The 15,325-nt window shown below is 45.3% G+C and overlaps 1 protein-coding gene across 1 annotated transcript; it reads right to left on the bottom strand.

Annotated features, from left to right (window-relative positions):
- Positions 1-8,978: 8,978 nt before the first annotated feature.
- Positions 8,979-14,108, bottom strand: adsl (adenylosuccinate lyase). The gene is made up of 12 exons (XM_035181798.2): positions 13,850-14,108; positions 11,903-12,106; positions 11,681-11,725; positions 11,385-11,464; positions 11,115-11,286; positions 10,972-11,018; positions 10,617-10,707; positions 10,373-10,442; positions 10,020-10,167; positions 9,634-9,814; positions 9,308-9,484; positions 8,979-9,156 (listed from the first exon to the last, which is right to left on the bottom strand). Exons 1-12 carry the CDS (start codon positions 13,991-13,993, stop codon positions 9,070-9,072), a joined length of 1,446 nt encoding a protein of 481 aa, XP_035037689.1. The 5' UTR covers positions 13,994-14,108; the 3' UTR covers positions 8,979-9,069.
- Positions 14,109-15,325: the final 1,217 nt, after the last annotated feature.

Raw genomic sequence — 15,325 nt, 5'->3', positions numbered from 1 at the left:
TTTTGGTTTTACAGCCGTCGGACTTTTACAACGTCTGGTGAACTATCTGGTGAACTCTGTGTTCAGCAGCAAGAGAATAAAGAAGTATAAAGAAATAGCAGCTAAAAAGTTTTTTATTTCCCAAAAGAATTGGTGGAGACCAAAAACAGAGGAAAAAGAGAGTAGAGAGTTGTGTGTTAACGTGTCACTGGGTAATTGTTTAACTTGTTTATCCTTTATATCGACAGTGAAAACAGTTGTGATGTTAGTTACACCAGTGTAAAATGAATCAATCCACAGGAGTGTGATTAATTTAGTTCACAATATTCACACATGTCCAATATAAGTTCAACACACGTCAGTTTGTGAAGTTAGAGAACACCTGGGCTTGTCTGGTAAATGTAGAGACTCACATGTAAATACACAATGTTTCATCTCGTCAACATATACACACAAACACACATCACACACAATAATGACACATGCATTTTAGCCTCTTGGACACAGTAGTTGCATGATGAATATTTAACAGAAAAGAACAACACTCAGTAACTAAGCACACACACACACACGCACACAAACTCACACAAACACACAATCCCCCTCTCATCCCCCCCCCCTCTGTCGTCTCACTTTCTCCATGTGTATCAATACTCCCATTGATTCAATTAGCCACAGGCGTTAGCAGGGTCAGAGCTGTGTTGGGATATCAGTTGCCGGTGGCAACATCTCCATCAGTCCGCCCCCACATCCTACATGCAGCCCCCCCCCGTCCCTTTGTCCATTCCCTGTACTGTATACCCAGTGATGCTCTCTGTGTTTGTATGTGTGTATCACTATGGAACTCTGGGTGTCAGCAGCTGTGTATGGCTGTTCAAGCATGTGTGTGAGAGCGACTGCGTGTGTGTCGTGCGTGGGAGAAAGGAGGCGATGAGTCATAGCGCACATACCAGCAGGACACAACAGCTCCCCCTGTTGCCGGGGCAGGGGAAGCCCCGGAGGTGTGGGTGTATTGTCTGGGAGAACAGAGCTAGGCGTGACATCATAGGATGTCTCGCTCCCACACCAGTCAGTGGAGAAGGTCGGGGAGGGGGGGGGTGGGTGGTCATCAACAGGTGGAGGCCCTGGTTCTTTCCTTCCTTCTCTCTTTCTTTATGCAGGCGAGTGCAGACTATGACTAGTTAGACCTCAGCTGAGAGTAGAACCCACGACTCAGCCCTGAGCTCTGGTGAAGAGTTGATGACTAAAGCTCTCATCGGATTTTAACTTTTATGAATCAGCTGCACTGTTAAAAGTTTGTTTCTTTGGGATTTAGCAAGAGCTTTGATTGACAGCTGATGCCGAGGTGCTGATTCACAGACATCCACTGTAATACTGTGCAGACACATCTGCGAGGCCACGTTCATGCTCCACATCTGTTCTCCTCTGTAATGTCGGACTTTTGATCGTGCATTTTTTAGAAAAATCTCGGCTCGGAGAGAAAAGGAAAACGTAGACTATGATTTTCCTTTAATTAAAAGGTACGAGCTGTACTGTGACATCTCATGTGGTTGCATCTCTTTTAATTATGTTGCCGCGTTGTGTCAACATGTGTGTTCTCGCCCCAGAAACAGATTAAGCATCGAGAAACCAGAACAGCAGGTAAACTTTTCATCCAAATGTGTGAAATCAGCAAACTGTGCGAGCTGAGCAGAGGGATCCACGCAGAGTGAGAGGACATGCAACACTCCTCCAGCCTCTGTACCTTTGTAGTGCGCCGGCCGAGTTCACTAAAAGACACACACACGTACACGGACATGTACACACAAGGGCAAGACGCGCACACATGCATCAACTCATACACTAAATCTCACACATGCACATGTGCACACACGCAGCGGGGAGAGGAAACTGCAACACAATGATAAGGTCTGGGAACACAATGGGCTCAGCAGTGCACAGACAGAAGCCAGGACCAGTTTAGCTCTGAAAGGTCAACAAGCCTCTCCAGGCTTTCATTCAGTTCCCCCAGTTATTATTGTTCAACATTATAATGATTACTCTGATGGCCTTTATTTTGCAAATGTGGGAGCCATCCGGAAATACCAGTGAAATATGAAAATGCAGGCCAGACCGGGGAGGACAGGGGGGGGGGAAGGTTACTTATTTTGGAGGGCGAACTTCTTTGACGTCAAGCTTCCCATGGCCTGGCCCAGCCTTGGAGTGGACTGGTTCTTCAGAGAGCTCTGGTGAGCTGCCAGTTCAGCTGACTCGCGTCCTCACGACGATTCCTATCATCACACTGAACGTGGTGTTGGGCGAATTATACTGAGAGCGCTTGAATTAAATCATAACTTAAAGCTGCACAGTAAGACTTTGAGTCTAGTGCTCGCTCTGCTGCATAATTTGTGTCTTCAATTTTTACTTCAAATAATGTTTAATTAAAAACTCTTATAATTCTTGTTGTTTACTGATTAATATACAAAAATAACCTAACGCTAAACATCTGATCGTTTGCGACATGATTTTTTCGTGGTAGTGGTAAATATTTCCACGGTAACAGCGACATCCACCAATCAAAGACATCGCTGTTACACCTGATGATTGTGGGTAGTGTGGTTTCTCTCTTTGACATTGAGAATAAAATAATCTTGTAAAAAGAAGTGAGTGGGATTTTGACTTTTGGAACCACACTGTTGAGCGAAGCACATTTCTGAGACCAGTGACTCATGATGGATGAAGAATGTCTCACTGTCACTTTGTCGTTTTTTAACTATTGTTCGGCGTCGATAAAGACGTCTTTGTCGTCCCACATCGCGCAGAATGAACCTGTGATGAGCCTCGACACTGTAACTGCCGCTGCATCAAGACGTCAATTCAGCCCGTGAGCGGCGCCGACCTCAAGGGGTAAATCTGAGCGAGCGTCTGACTGATCCTCAAAGCAGTGACGGAGCGGAGCGGGTCACATCCCACCGCAGAATGTCACAGCCCTCACATAATCCCTGCATGCATCTTCTGTCGTGACACAACCAGCTGCGGCCCTCTCCTCCTCTCAAGTCTTCCAACGGGCAAAAAGGTCATGACATTAGAGATGAGAGAACGAGGCTGGAAAACTCTCCTCGCATTATGCAGGAAGTCAGTGTGGAGAGTGGGATTACAGACATCAGGAATTTTCTTGAGGCCTCTCCGACCATGATGCTGATTTATTGACTGTGTCCCAGTTGAAAGTGACCTATGAGGTGGAGTTTTCACATCTGAGACTGGCTTTGTTTAACTGTGGCGAGTGGGCACTTGGTCATTTGGGGCAGAAGCATGTGACCTCAGTCGGTGGCTCAGCTCACTGTCGTGTTAAGAGAATCATTTGTCGTTTTAGTCTTCGGGGGGGATTCGAGCCAATCCCATCGCACACTGGGTGAGAACCACCTCGGACAGGTCGCCAGTATATCTCAGAGACAAACCATTAATTCACACTCACACAGAAAGAGCCTGACCCGGGATTCGAACCATCAAAATAACCCAACATGTCACGCAAAGATATTCTTGCTCCATGCCAATAAACATGAACTCTGGCAAATTGTGTTTTTTTTCTTCCCCTCTGGAAAATCACGACCAAAGCTCCAAAGCAATCCAAACCCTCAGGGGACAAACAGACTTCAAGAAATTGTTGCCAACATCTAAAAACAGCACGATTAAAAACAGAGAGACTTGGTTACGGCAGCCATTTTTCTGCGGAGACAGAAGTTTTCTCACGTCTCACAGAACCTCTGCGGCCCCAAAAATAGTTGTGCATCAGCGAGTTACACGTGAATATCTTCTCTAAGCTGGATGAGAAACTGTAATTGAAGAGGGTTGTTTTCTGTTGCCACGAGAGTGAGACTGTCTACGCTTTGTGCAAAAGCAGTAATCTTAAAGAGACAGACAATCGGAGCCTCATAAGTGCTAATGACTGTTTGCTGGTTTTAGGCAAACTGTCGCCTGTGGAGACCAAAAAAAGAAAAATCTACTGTTTCTTATCGTCTTTTGGGAAACGTGCACGTGTCAGACGGACCACATCAGGGAATTTATACATCGTTTAGAAGAAAAGAAAATAACCATATATGTATGAAACAGACGGGGGGCTACATCAAACCAAACCAAACTCCCCCAACACCAAAGTGCACACTGTGCATGCACATAAATAATACTGGTCGTAAAGTCGTAAAGTTTAAGTGCAAACCTCCACCACCATCACATCATACACATGCATTTAGACAGAGGCCTTGTTGGGGGGTTTCCAGCCATGGTGTCGTCTCCTGTACAAAGCTGATCCGGGGGGGGGCGGGGGGTTCTCAAAAAATTGGTGTTGCTACGGACTAATGCAATCGGCCATTCTCTGAGGGCCCCCTCTCAGCTCTGGGGGCCCAAGGCAATTGCTTGCTCAGCCTATACCCTCTTACAACGCCCCCTGCTGGACATGTTCTGGTGTATTCACTTTGGTGCAGACAGGCAGGTTGAGGAAAAGGTGTGGAGCACATGGACATCATGTGGTGAAACATTAAGTATAATGTGGTCTTGTGCTTTGTATGGTTATATGAATTGTAATGATTATAATGTCATTAATTGGACATGGGTTATCATTCTGAAGCCGTTCAGTAGTTCAACATGTTGCCAATAATCCAGGATTAGTTAGGAGTCTTATCACAATGAGGGTTCTGGACTTTATGCTCAACCAAGTTCACTGTCTGCAGCTTTAATATCTATCAAACAGACAGTGCCACTAATCTTCTTATTCAATTCTGGGCAAGAAATGTTAGTTGTGTCTCTCTGACTGTGAAGCTCTACACAAAGTTTTACAAGCTGCCTTGTGTGATGCGTTATGTGAAATGTAAGATTCCTGGTGCTACATGTTGGTCTCAATGCAAATATTACAAGTATCTGGACACAATGAAGGAAGGAAACTAGGTCTGTGTGTGTGTGTGTGTGTGTGTGTGTGTGTGTGTGTGTGTGTGTGTGTGTGTGTGTGTGTGTGTGTGTGTGTGTGTGTGTGTTAGTGTACATGTGTGTCCAGTGGCTCTGCATCGGTGCACATGTATGTAAGTGGGAGGGGAGCCCTGCTGCATTGTCCATGAGCTTTTTTGCCCGCTCGTTAAAATCTCATTTCTTCCCCCACCATCTCCAGACCACCACTACCAGCCCTCCTTCCTCCCCTGGTTCTCTGTCTTGTGTGATCAACAATAGCCTATTCTGTGCCGTCCCGTGCGAGTGGAGACACACCCAAAGCCAAGGCCACGGTGCGAGGGGAGATTGTTGGGTGGTGGCCAACCGAGAGGGACACTGGCTCAATTCTCGTCTGGGAGCAGAGATCCTGCCCCGACGAGAGGGCAGAGGAGGTCTTATCTGTTTGGCTATAAAGTGAAGTGGTCATTTAGTGTGATTCCCCTGCAGTTGACGGGTATGTGGAAAGCTTGTGGAACAGCTCAATACATTTGAAAAAATAACTTTTAATATAGTATGTATGGAGTCAATGGTAACACCTGAACACCACCATGTGTCCAGAGTGAATGAAAACTAGAACAGCTGATTACATTCTATGATCGGCTTTATACAGGAGACGGCAACGAAACCATGGTGGGAAACCGCCTAGTTAGGCCTCATGCCACGAGCTTTCAGCCAAAAGGTTAGTTAAGAGGTTAGGTTGGTGGGTTTGGTAGAATATCTAAATGCATAAGGTTTGGTTGGATGTAAAGGCCGCCCAGGAGGGCCACACTTTGGCCTGGGGCCCCTAAAGTCCCTTGGAACGCCCCTGCCTATATGGTAGTGCAAATGCAATCAAACCAAACCAATCAAAGCACTGACACTTCGAACACTGTAACTAGTTTCACTTTTATTTAACAAATAGCATCAAATATCCAGTTTAACTCATTTAAATGAACACATTTTGAATAAATTGGGGGGTGAGGTATATCAACCCTGACCCTGCTTACATCTGCATGAATGTGAATGAGCACTATACTGTATCTCTGTGGGCTCAGAGTTGTGGGCAGAAAAGATTTCCCCCAAAGTTTCATCTCCGTATGATTGATTTGTGGGAGCCCCGAAAAAGTCCCCACCTCCTCCACGCATATCACAGAATGCCAACACACACACACACACACACACACACGCACACACGCACACACGCACACACACACACGCACACAATACATGCCCTGATCTGAGCCACGGGCTAAAGGTCGCGCTATCGACCCGTCATGACAATCTGAGCCTATAAGTGCCACAGCTGAACCCCCCACACACTAATGCCTCGTCTGATAAAGCCCGACTCTCTTCATTGTCCGATAACATAAATATGACACACCAACACACCATCTGAGGGCCCCGTCTGCACCGGCCAGCCTAATTATATAATTATCCCTTGTCTGATTGTGCCTGTGCAGCTGAGACGAGGGAGGGCCTTTGTGTAGCTGGTGGAATGCGGTGTGCTTGGCATTTTTCAGCAAAAGGGCAGCTTTCTGGAAGCCCCTGCCAAAAGGAGGGGAGAGGAGGGTGAGATCACGGCTGCTGGTGCCCACTCCTCTGTCTCTATCGCTCCGTCTATCTCTCTGGGACTCTTTGGCTTGTCTCTAAGATCTGCTCAACAATCCCATCTCTCTTCTGCACCTATCCGTCAAAACCCGACGCGATCCCGACGCGGACAGCCCGACCATTTCTAAGCCTTGTAGAGTTTGCGGTATTGTCTGATTAAGTGGCCTTTCGGAGTGGAATGAACAGGATTTGGCTCTTCGGTGATAAGAGCTGACAGGTCGCGCTGTTGCGGAGAAGCCGAGTGGCTGAAGGCGGCCGCTCCCGATGTCTGATAGCGAACTTGGAGGCGACTGATAGAAAAGCATTGCTATTGTTTCTGTTGAGGGGATAAGAGAGACGAGAGCACGAGCAGGTGTTGGGGGAGATTACAGTATAGGCCTTGAAAGCACGACTGCTCTTACCTCCTTCTTGACTCAAAGTCAAGATCAACAAGGCAAGTGTCACATGAACCGTGTTCTCGTGCTACAATAGAGGATCCAGACCTTTTTCTGACATTTACATCGAGGGCCTCTCAATCTTTGCACGTTGCTCCTGGGGATTTTATGAGTTTTACTGCCTTATCAGAGGCCTTTTATACTCACTAATGAAAACAGCAGGGTTAAGGGTATTTTGGCGCCAAAGCTCGCCTTCTGAATTCCTCTGTATGAGCTGCTATACAATCTGGAAACATATTCTCATTTCAACACTGGCAGACTTACACTTTGACACTGATTTAAAGCTCCAACAGCAGTTAAATCATGTGCCAGATTCCTCAACGTGCCAAAAAGAAAACTATGTTTACAACACATGGCAACCCAAGTTCTCCGGTTCTCAGATCATCATAATGTTGTGAACTTTGTCAAGTCAGAGCAAGCTGAGGTTCATGTCGCCAGTCTGCTGCAGTAAACAAGTTTATCAGAGGGCCGAGACATCATTGTTCAACCACAAGTGTGGGTAGAAGCTCTGCCTGCCGTCTGCAGCAGAAACACTGGTAACTAACGGCACTTGAGAAATTCCCATAGAATTCCGAGCCGTCCGTCTGATCCCTGTGCCCGCTTGTCAAAGCCCCCCTCTGGTGATCACACAGCGTGGAGTATGTGAAAGAATGCTGTCAGGACGGAGCTGGACACTGGGGGCCCAGTATTCCCATCTCAAGCTTCTTTACATGCCCCCAGTGGTTTTTCTAATGACATCAATAAGCAAAGTGAAAAATTTGATCACCAAGTGCGACCAAAGACGCTGCCAACAGGCCCTGAGACAATATGTTTAGATGAGCAGAGAACTTGGATGAGAGAAACGGTCTGAGCGCCGGAGCCAAGACTCGGACCTCGCCCATGATCAGCGTGGCTGTGAGAGCGCCATTATTTTGTTCATCTTAAATAGCCCTGACAAATTGTGCTGAATGTAGAACCTCTGTCTAAACCAGAAGCATCTTCCAAAAACATGCTGGCATGGCACCAGAGCTGCATTTTCCCATCAGTGAAATGACCGCCGGCCAGCATCGCTCCGCCACGGCGCCCCCGCTGTCCAGTGCAGCTCCTGAAGATGTGAAAAGCATCTTCAGCCCGCAGGTAAGATTTTATAATCACAGAAGAATCTGTATTGTTGCAGAAAGCTGATTTAAAGTCTCAATAAACACATGAAGCTATGATCAGGGATTTTTGCAAAGTGCTTTAAGTGGTTCATGACGTCATGAGGAAACTCTTTCTTTTGCTAACCTAACATTTCCTTCACACCATCCTCCTTTTCTCCTTCCCCTTCCTGTGATGTATGACCCAGCTGACAGGTGGCGAGCGAGGCTGAAAAACACCTGATTTTCCTGGTTTTCAGTGTCTGGGCACCAATCATGAGATCATTTGGAGACAAAAATATATATAATACAGAGTATAAATAAAACTATCAAGGTTTTTTTACTAAAATATCAGAGGAGAGGGAACTACAAATGCATGAATGCTGGACTGGCACTGGAGCATGAAGTTAACTTCCTCTGACTGAGTTCAAACTGTGCAGAGTGAAGTGCAGTTGAATGGTGCCACCATGTGTTAGCATGTCATCACTACTACATGGGTCAAGTCAAGGTTTAGAAGCTCAGAAGTGTCTGAAGAACCAAGTTGATCGATTCATTAGTCAACTGATTCATATTTTGCTGCTATTTCAATGGATTAGTTCTAATCATTTGTAGAAAGCAACACAACCTCTAGTTCCAGACGTTTTCAGACTGTATATAAAGTTCAATGACTTCTTGATGTCAAATGGTCCCCATTGCCTCCATGTTAGTGGAAGGGACTGGGACCAAACCAAAAAGTCAAATAGATTTTTCTCAAATATCTGTGATATTAGGTAGTTACACATTTGACATTTGGTTCCTGTCAATAAGATATGACAGGAACATTACCATCATAATTTATTACAACATTATAAATCCTCTTTTGTAAGAGATCAATTTAATTACTGAATGAAAACCACAACAAAAGAGATGTTTATTGACCTATTTATCTTTATTGAGGTATAAGGCAGTGTTCACAAGGCCAGTGGCCTTGTTCACGTCAGTGTGTGTGTGTGTGTGTTTCAGAGCTCGAGCTCAATCTTGACATCCATCTTTGCTTTGTATGGCTCCAGCAGGGGGCGTACTTCTTCAGACAGGAACCTGGTCACCTAAAAAATTAAAAAATACACATTACAACTTGCCTCCTGCGTGCTCTACCCCTCTTGAATGTTCCGTAAACACTTACTCCACAGTAACCACACTCGTAATGGCAGAGAAGCAGTGTGGACAAAAGACAGCTGGTGAAAAAAGATGCTGTACCTGCTGCGGAGCGCGGCCGATGAAGGTCTTGGGCTCCAGCAGGGCGTCCAGCTGACACAGGATGGGGGCGAAGTAGGGGTCTTGCTGAACTCTGGCCAGAAGGTCGTTATCACCGCCCTCCTGTTTGACCACAGCTGCTGCCTCCTGGGACAGAACGCGGATCTTCTCGTGGCAGTCCTGAAGGAGAGAGCACAAAGATGGAGACCTGGGTACAGAGTTGATCTGATGTACACTACATGTGGAGCTGATCGAGGATTAGGTGAGGTTCTTGAATTATTTGGTCCATACAGATATCCCTCGCAGCTTAAACAACTTCCTCCTCCTACCTGTCTGTTTCCACCAGCCTTCACCATGGCCATAATGATGTTCTCTGTGGCCATGAAGGGAAGCTCGTGGCGGATGTGTCTCTCGATGACTTTGGGGTAAACCACCAGTCCCTCTGTGATGTTCTGCAGCGTGGTGAGGATGATGTCTGCTGTGAGGAAGGACTCGGGCAGCGAGATCCTCCTGCAATGAGTTCAGTGTCTCTGCATGAGCCCATATCTGGAAACCTTGAGTTTACTCAGTCACAACTGGCAGCTTGGAGAACACATACAACCGAGGATCTTTGATAAAAGACCAAACTCAGAGTAGCAATCTAAAAAAAACTGCAGCATGTAGTAATGCGAAGGTAACTAAGACTGGGGTGAATACACGTCTCAGGTTTGCTGACCTGTTAGCGCTGTCGTCCAGTGTCCTCTCCAGCCACTGCACTGAGGCCGTCTGCAGCGGGTTGGCCAACAGCGCCACCAGGTGTCGAGCCAAGCTGCAGCAACGCTCCGCTCGCATGGGGTTCCTCTTGTACGCCATGGCACTGGAACCTAGGGCGGGGAAGACAGCGTCATCTCAACATCAACAGGATCAGGAGAGTGAATGATGTTTTCATTATAGGACAGCAGCAACACAATGATTTATTATGCTACTGCTTTACTTTTACGTTATTAGTTATCACCATAAGACAAATGTAGAGATAACTGTAAAAGGTTCATGCCAGTGAATACGAGGTTACGTAAGAAGTGAACAAACCGATCTGATCTTTCTCAAAAGGCTCCTCGATCTCCTTCAGGTTGGCGAGCAGGCGGATGTCGGTACAGATCTGCAGCAGACACATGCATCAAACGTGAGCTTCAGCAAGTTTACCTGAAATGTTCAAGTCAGCTTTGAAAGTCAGGAGAGAGTTGCATGTTTTATCACAGTGTTGTAAAAAAAAAAATGACCCAACCTCCATTTCCACACCACTAGATGGAGACATTTGTTAATGCAGCTTTACCTTGTGAACAGTTGCTCCCAAACTGGCCAGGCTGGACAAACAGTCCACGTCCACCTTCCGACTGTACGTCTGGCCCGTCACCAGGTAGGCTCTGGGTGGGATGGGAACAATATCATGAGGGCAAATAACAAAAGAAATCTCAGTGACCGGGTTAATAATAATAATAATAATAATACCACCCATATTTTATTTCTAAAGCCCTTTTCCACTAGTGATGGAAACATGAACTCCACTTCAGGCAATGGAAAAGGATCCAATCCCCTTTTTTAGCGAGTTCACCTGCTACTTTTGATGTAAAATATGCTAAAATTGTGTGATATGGACGATACTGGGAACAGCAGGAGGCAGAACTAACTTTTTGAAGCCAGCCATCTCCGTCACCATCCTGTCAAGCTCCTCCACCTGAAAAATAATGATTGGTTCATTTAGTAGATAAATAGACAACAATTGCTTTATCAATACATTTCTAATTGAAATGGAATGAATGATGATTTATACTTTGTCGTGGTCCCCCTGGAAGAGCTGCAGGAAGCTGGCCTGGGTCCCGGTGGTCCCCTTCACCCCCCTGAAACGCAGGTCGTCGCGGGCTCTCTGGAGGTTCCGCATGTCCATGGCCAAGTCCTGCAGCCACAGACACGCTCGCTTCCCGACTGTGGTCAACTGGGCGGGCCTGCAGAGAGCGAGAGGCGCAGACTTCAGAGATGGAGCCCAGCAGCAAACGGACACAGAGAGGAATGACCAGAGGAGTGAAGCTGCATTCAGACTCACTGGTAGTGTGTGTAGCCAAGCGTGGGGAGGTCAGCGTATTTCTCTGCAAAGTTCATCAGTCTGTCGATGACTCTGGCCAGCTGTGGAAATCAAAACAGGAGCGTGGCACTGAATCATTGCATAATACACGCATGTCGAGCTTATGTCTATTTTTTGTGATGAAACATTGCGCAAGCCGAGGTGATTATTTCTACACTGTTGACTTGTTATTAAACAGCTGAGGCACCGAGTTACAATGCCCCTGATTCCACTGATGTCACAGTGGGCCTGCTCTCTGGCAAACAGCTGAGCCTCACCTTAGGCAAGAGGATGTCGAATCCGTCACGCAGCATAATCAGATCCTGAGGAGGAAAAAACACAGCGACTTACAGAAGATGAAAACTTTTAACGAAAAGTAAATACGTAAACAACCCAACTGTGGGGTTGTGTTTTCTCGAGGGGAATTTATCAGACATCTGGGAGAACTTGGAGACTAAATACTGTGATCAGGCGATAGCTATAAAACTCATCGTGATTACAGTGTTGTCTCCGACGTAGCAGGACGTGGCTCCGAGGTGGATGATTGGAGCGGCAGTGGGGCAGCAGTGTGCGAAGGTGTGCACGTGAGCCATGACGTCGTGCCTGAGCTTGCGCTCTTCTTCGGCCGCCATGACAAAGTCAATGTCGTCCGCATGGCTCTCCATCTCCTGGACCTGGGCGTCGGTGATGGGCAAACCCAAAGTCTGAGGAAGGAGAAGAATAAAGGCTGAGATGGAGTGAGGAGGAAGAAGACGAATGTCAACAAGGGAAGTTACGATTTAAGTTCAAATTTATTGGGTTGGTATTTCAAATCAAGGGCATGAATTTCAGAACGTGCAGCCAATTATAATCAAGATCCATTAGGAGTGAGTGACTAAATTGTCTAAAGTGAAACGTTACCTTGATTAAAATTCCCTGGGTTTGAAAACTGTAGGAAACATTTTGGATGATGTCAGTAGACACGTCAATAAAATATATATAACATAGGTTGAGTTGTTTTTAGACATTTTAATGAAGAATTGTTACAAATTATATCTGATACAGTTTTCTCCATGAATCATTGAGTAATATACAGATATTTACATCATGTTTTCTGAAATGAAATGCACGTTACTTTAACTGAACTATCACAGATCGCTAATGAAACAAATGAGGACAAATGAAACAAGATCTGTTCTGTCTTTTTAACGGCCCTGACAGACATGTGACGTCCTCGTGAGAAGACGACCAGTGTCCTGATTAGATTGGTGTGTCCTCTATTAGGACACAGCAGTCACGGGACGGGACTACAGAGCAGGGTTGAGGGAGAAATTGGTCCCAACCCCTGGAAATACATCTCTCTCCGTGCAGGTTACAGCTCAGTTCAAGGTCAAACTCTCTGGTGTCAAAGGTCACGACAGCAGGGAGGCTAATTCCAAGGCAGATGATGTAAATGCAGGGTATTTGAAGCCAAACGAACAAACAGGGCTACAGCTTGGCGAGGTTATAGTAAAACACAGCCTCTCAGGAGGCAGTTTCCAGTTACCGTGACATTTGTGCTCGCTATTTCCACACACCAAGCGCACAGGCCTGACTCTGCACAGACAAACTGTAGAGCAGCACCGATCAGTGTGTGCATGTGTGATGTGTGTGTACAACAGATCATGTGGGAGGGTGTGTAAACAGTTAGCTCATCATGGGGGGAGAGGGTGAATAGATGTCTGCTGAAATCATCTGTATCTATGACTTGACTCAGCGTACTTTGTGTCTGTGAGATAAAACCACAGTTTGATCAAAATGGTGAAACAGTTTGAAGGCTACATGTCAACAGAGGATAAACTTCTCTGATAACCTCTGAAGCCACCGTGACAGACTCTGAGCAGCCGAATGTGGTTTTAATCCAACAAAACCCTGAACGTGACCCAAGGGGAAAGAAAAGAGACGGATCTGACGTTTGTCACTGCAGGATTTGGACCAATTCTATTTTTTATTGTTATATTCTTTATATTTTGTATAGTTTCTTATACTTTTACATCTTGCTTGGTGTGTTATGTGCCTCATGCATTGCTGCTGCTAACACATTAATTTCCCCAATTTGGGATCAATTAAGTACATCTACCTACCTACCCATCTATACATCTATCTATACATCTATCTAAACATATATTAATTCAACTGTTTCTCTCAGTGTGTGTTTTGCTACGTGTGTGTTTTAGTTACATTTGTGTTTCTTAGTTACATGTTATGTGTTTTAGCTACATGTGTTTTTATTTCAGTGTGTGTGTGTGTGTTTTTAGTTCAGTGTTCCTCTGGGCTGCAGCTGACAAACTAAATTTAGATCAGGGAACACGAGAGGCTCTTAAAGGTCACACTCTACTTCAGGTCCTGGTCTCACACACACACACACACACACACACACACACACACACACACACACACACACAGTTTTCCCTATGGAGGCTACACACCTTCTCCGCCTGGGCCAGGTAGATCCACAGCTTCCTCCAGGTGCTGAACTTCTTCCGGTCGCTGAAGTTGAAGGCCATCTCCTTGCTGGCGTACCTGGACACCAGAGGAGAGCGGTACTTCATCGTCTCGTCTGCCGCCTCCATGTTCTCTCAGAGTCGGGGGGGGAACTCTCGGCACCTTCCTCACAAACACACACACACACACAACGCGGCAGGACCAGCACACTTCCCGCCTGCTGACATCACGTGGAGGAAGCGGAGCGTCGTTTTACGACACCACGTGGTGACCGTGTGCGCGTTCACGTGGAGTCGGAATAATCCACCCAATTGAAGAAATAGATGATTATGATGACATTTCATGATTCAGACTCCGGGTGTTGATAAAATACACACAACAAATACTCAAGTAAATACAAAACATCAAAATAAATAAAACAGATGAATATTAATATGTTGATATAAGTTTTAAGTTCAATAATGTATTATTCATTTATTTATTGTTTCTATTTATAAGTTTATTTCATTCATCGAAACACCCGAAAAATCTCAGGGGACCAAAAATAATATTGACAATGAAAGAATAAATGAAATATTGATTCCCTATTTGAATTGCATTATACACAGGCAGGGTCTATATTTAGCTTGAATCTTATCACTTAACATCGTAAATTTTGAGGGATATTTCCTTTACTTAATAACACTAATAAAACGACTAATAAAACTACTACTAACAATAATAATAGTAATAATAATAATGATATCTTTATTTGTAGCACTTCTTACAGAGAAAGAAAGTTACAGAGTCCTTCACAAATAAAAAAAAAGCACACAAGTAAAAGAAGAAATAAAATAAAAACACTAAAAGCCCAGGATTGAACACAGAACTTCGCTGCAGGAGGTAAAACAAAGTCCACAGCATTTCTGAATTGTTTGCTACTGCAAGGTTTAGTCTGTCGGAAATGTTGACAGGAGCTGCTGACAACATCAATTGAACACTTATTACAATCAGTTCTAAACATCAGCTCCTAATGTGAATTTTTTTGTACAAAAATTGTCACTTGCAAACTGCACATTCATTCCCTACAGGCCTTGAACACCATGCTGTTTAACCAATACAGATGTTTTTATGATTAACATGCATATTATTGTTGATATGCCTGTCACACCTGATTATCTCATTAACCCTTTGTTACTATGTAGATATATATAGGAGAAGGGTGTCAAAGTTTTGTTTAAACGTGGATCAACACATTTTGTGCACAGCGTCCATGTTTTTCCCCCACATTCTGGGTTCAAAGCACATCAAAGAACACACTGAACATTGACGTCACAATTTGGGAAATTGCTCCTTCCGGGGAGCAAGTGAACGCACCGTGCGCACGGCCCAGTGGTCGCGGACGTGTCGCGTCCCTTCAGTGATTTTCCTCCAAATAAACCGCAGGTCCAGAGAGAGGAAACTGCGTCATTAAAAAACTG

The sequence above is a fragment of the Hippoglossus stenolepis genome, chromosome 16, assembly GCF_022539355.2.
Source record: "Hippoglossus stenolepis isolate QCI-W04-F060 chromosome 16, HSTE1.2, whole genome shotgun sequence".
In the NCBI taxonomy this organism is placed as follows: Eukaryota; Metazoa; Chordata; class Actinopteri; order Pleuronectiformes; family Pleuronectidae; genus Hippoglossus; species Hippoglossus stenolepis.
Note: the sequence above shows the minus strand (reverse complement) of the source record. Positions and strands in the feature narration are given on the sequence as shown.

Coding starts and splice junctions, on each gene's coding strand:
- adsl (XM_035181798.2), bottom strand. CDS start 13,993: ATGGAGGCGGCAGACGAGACGATGAAGTACCGCTCTCCTCTGGTGTCC. Junction 10,168..10,372: donor TTTTGAGAAAGATCAGATCG/GTTTGTTCACTT, acceptor TCCCCGCCCTAG/GTTCCAGTGCCATGGCGTAC. Junction 9,815..10,019: donor CTGGACGACAGCGCTAACAG/GTCAGCAAACCT, acceptor AACTCATTGCAG/GAGGATCTCGCTGCCCGAGT.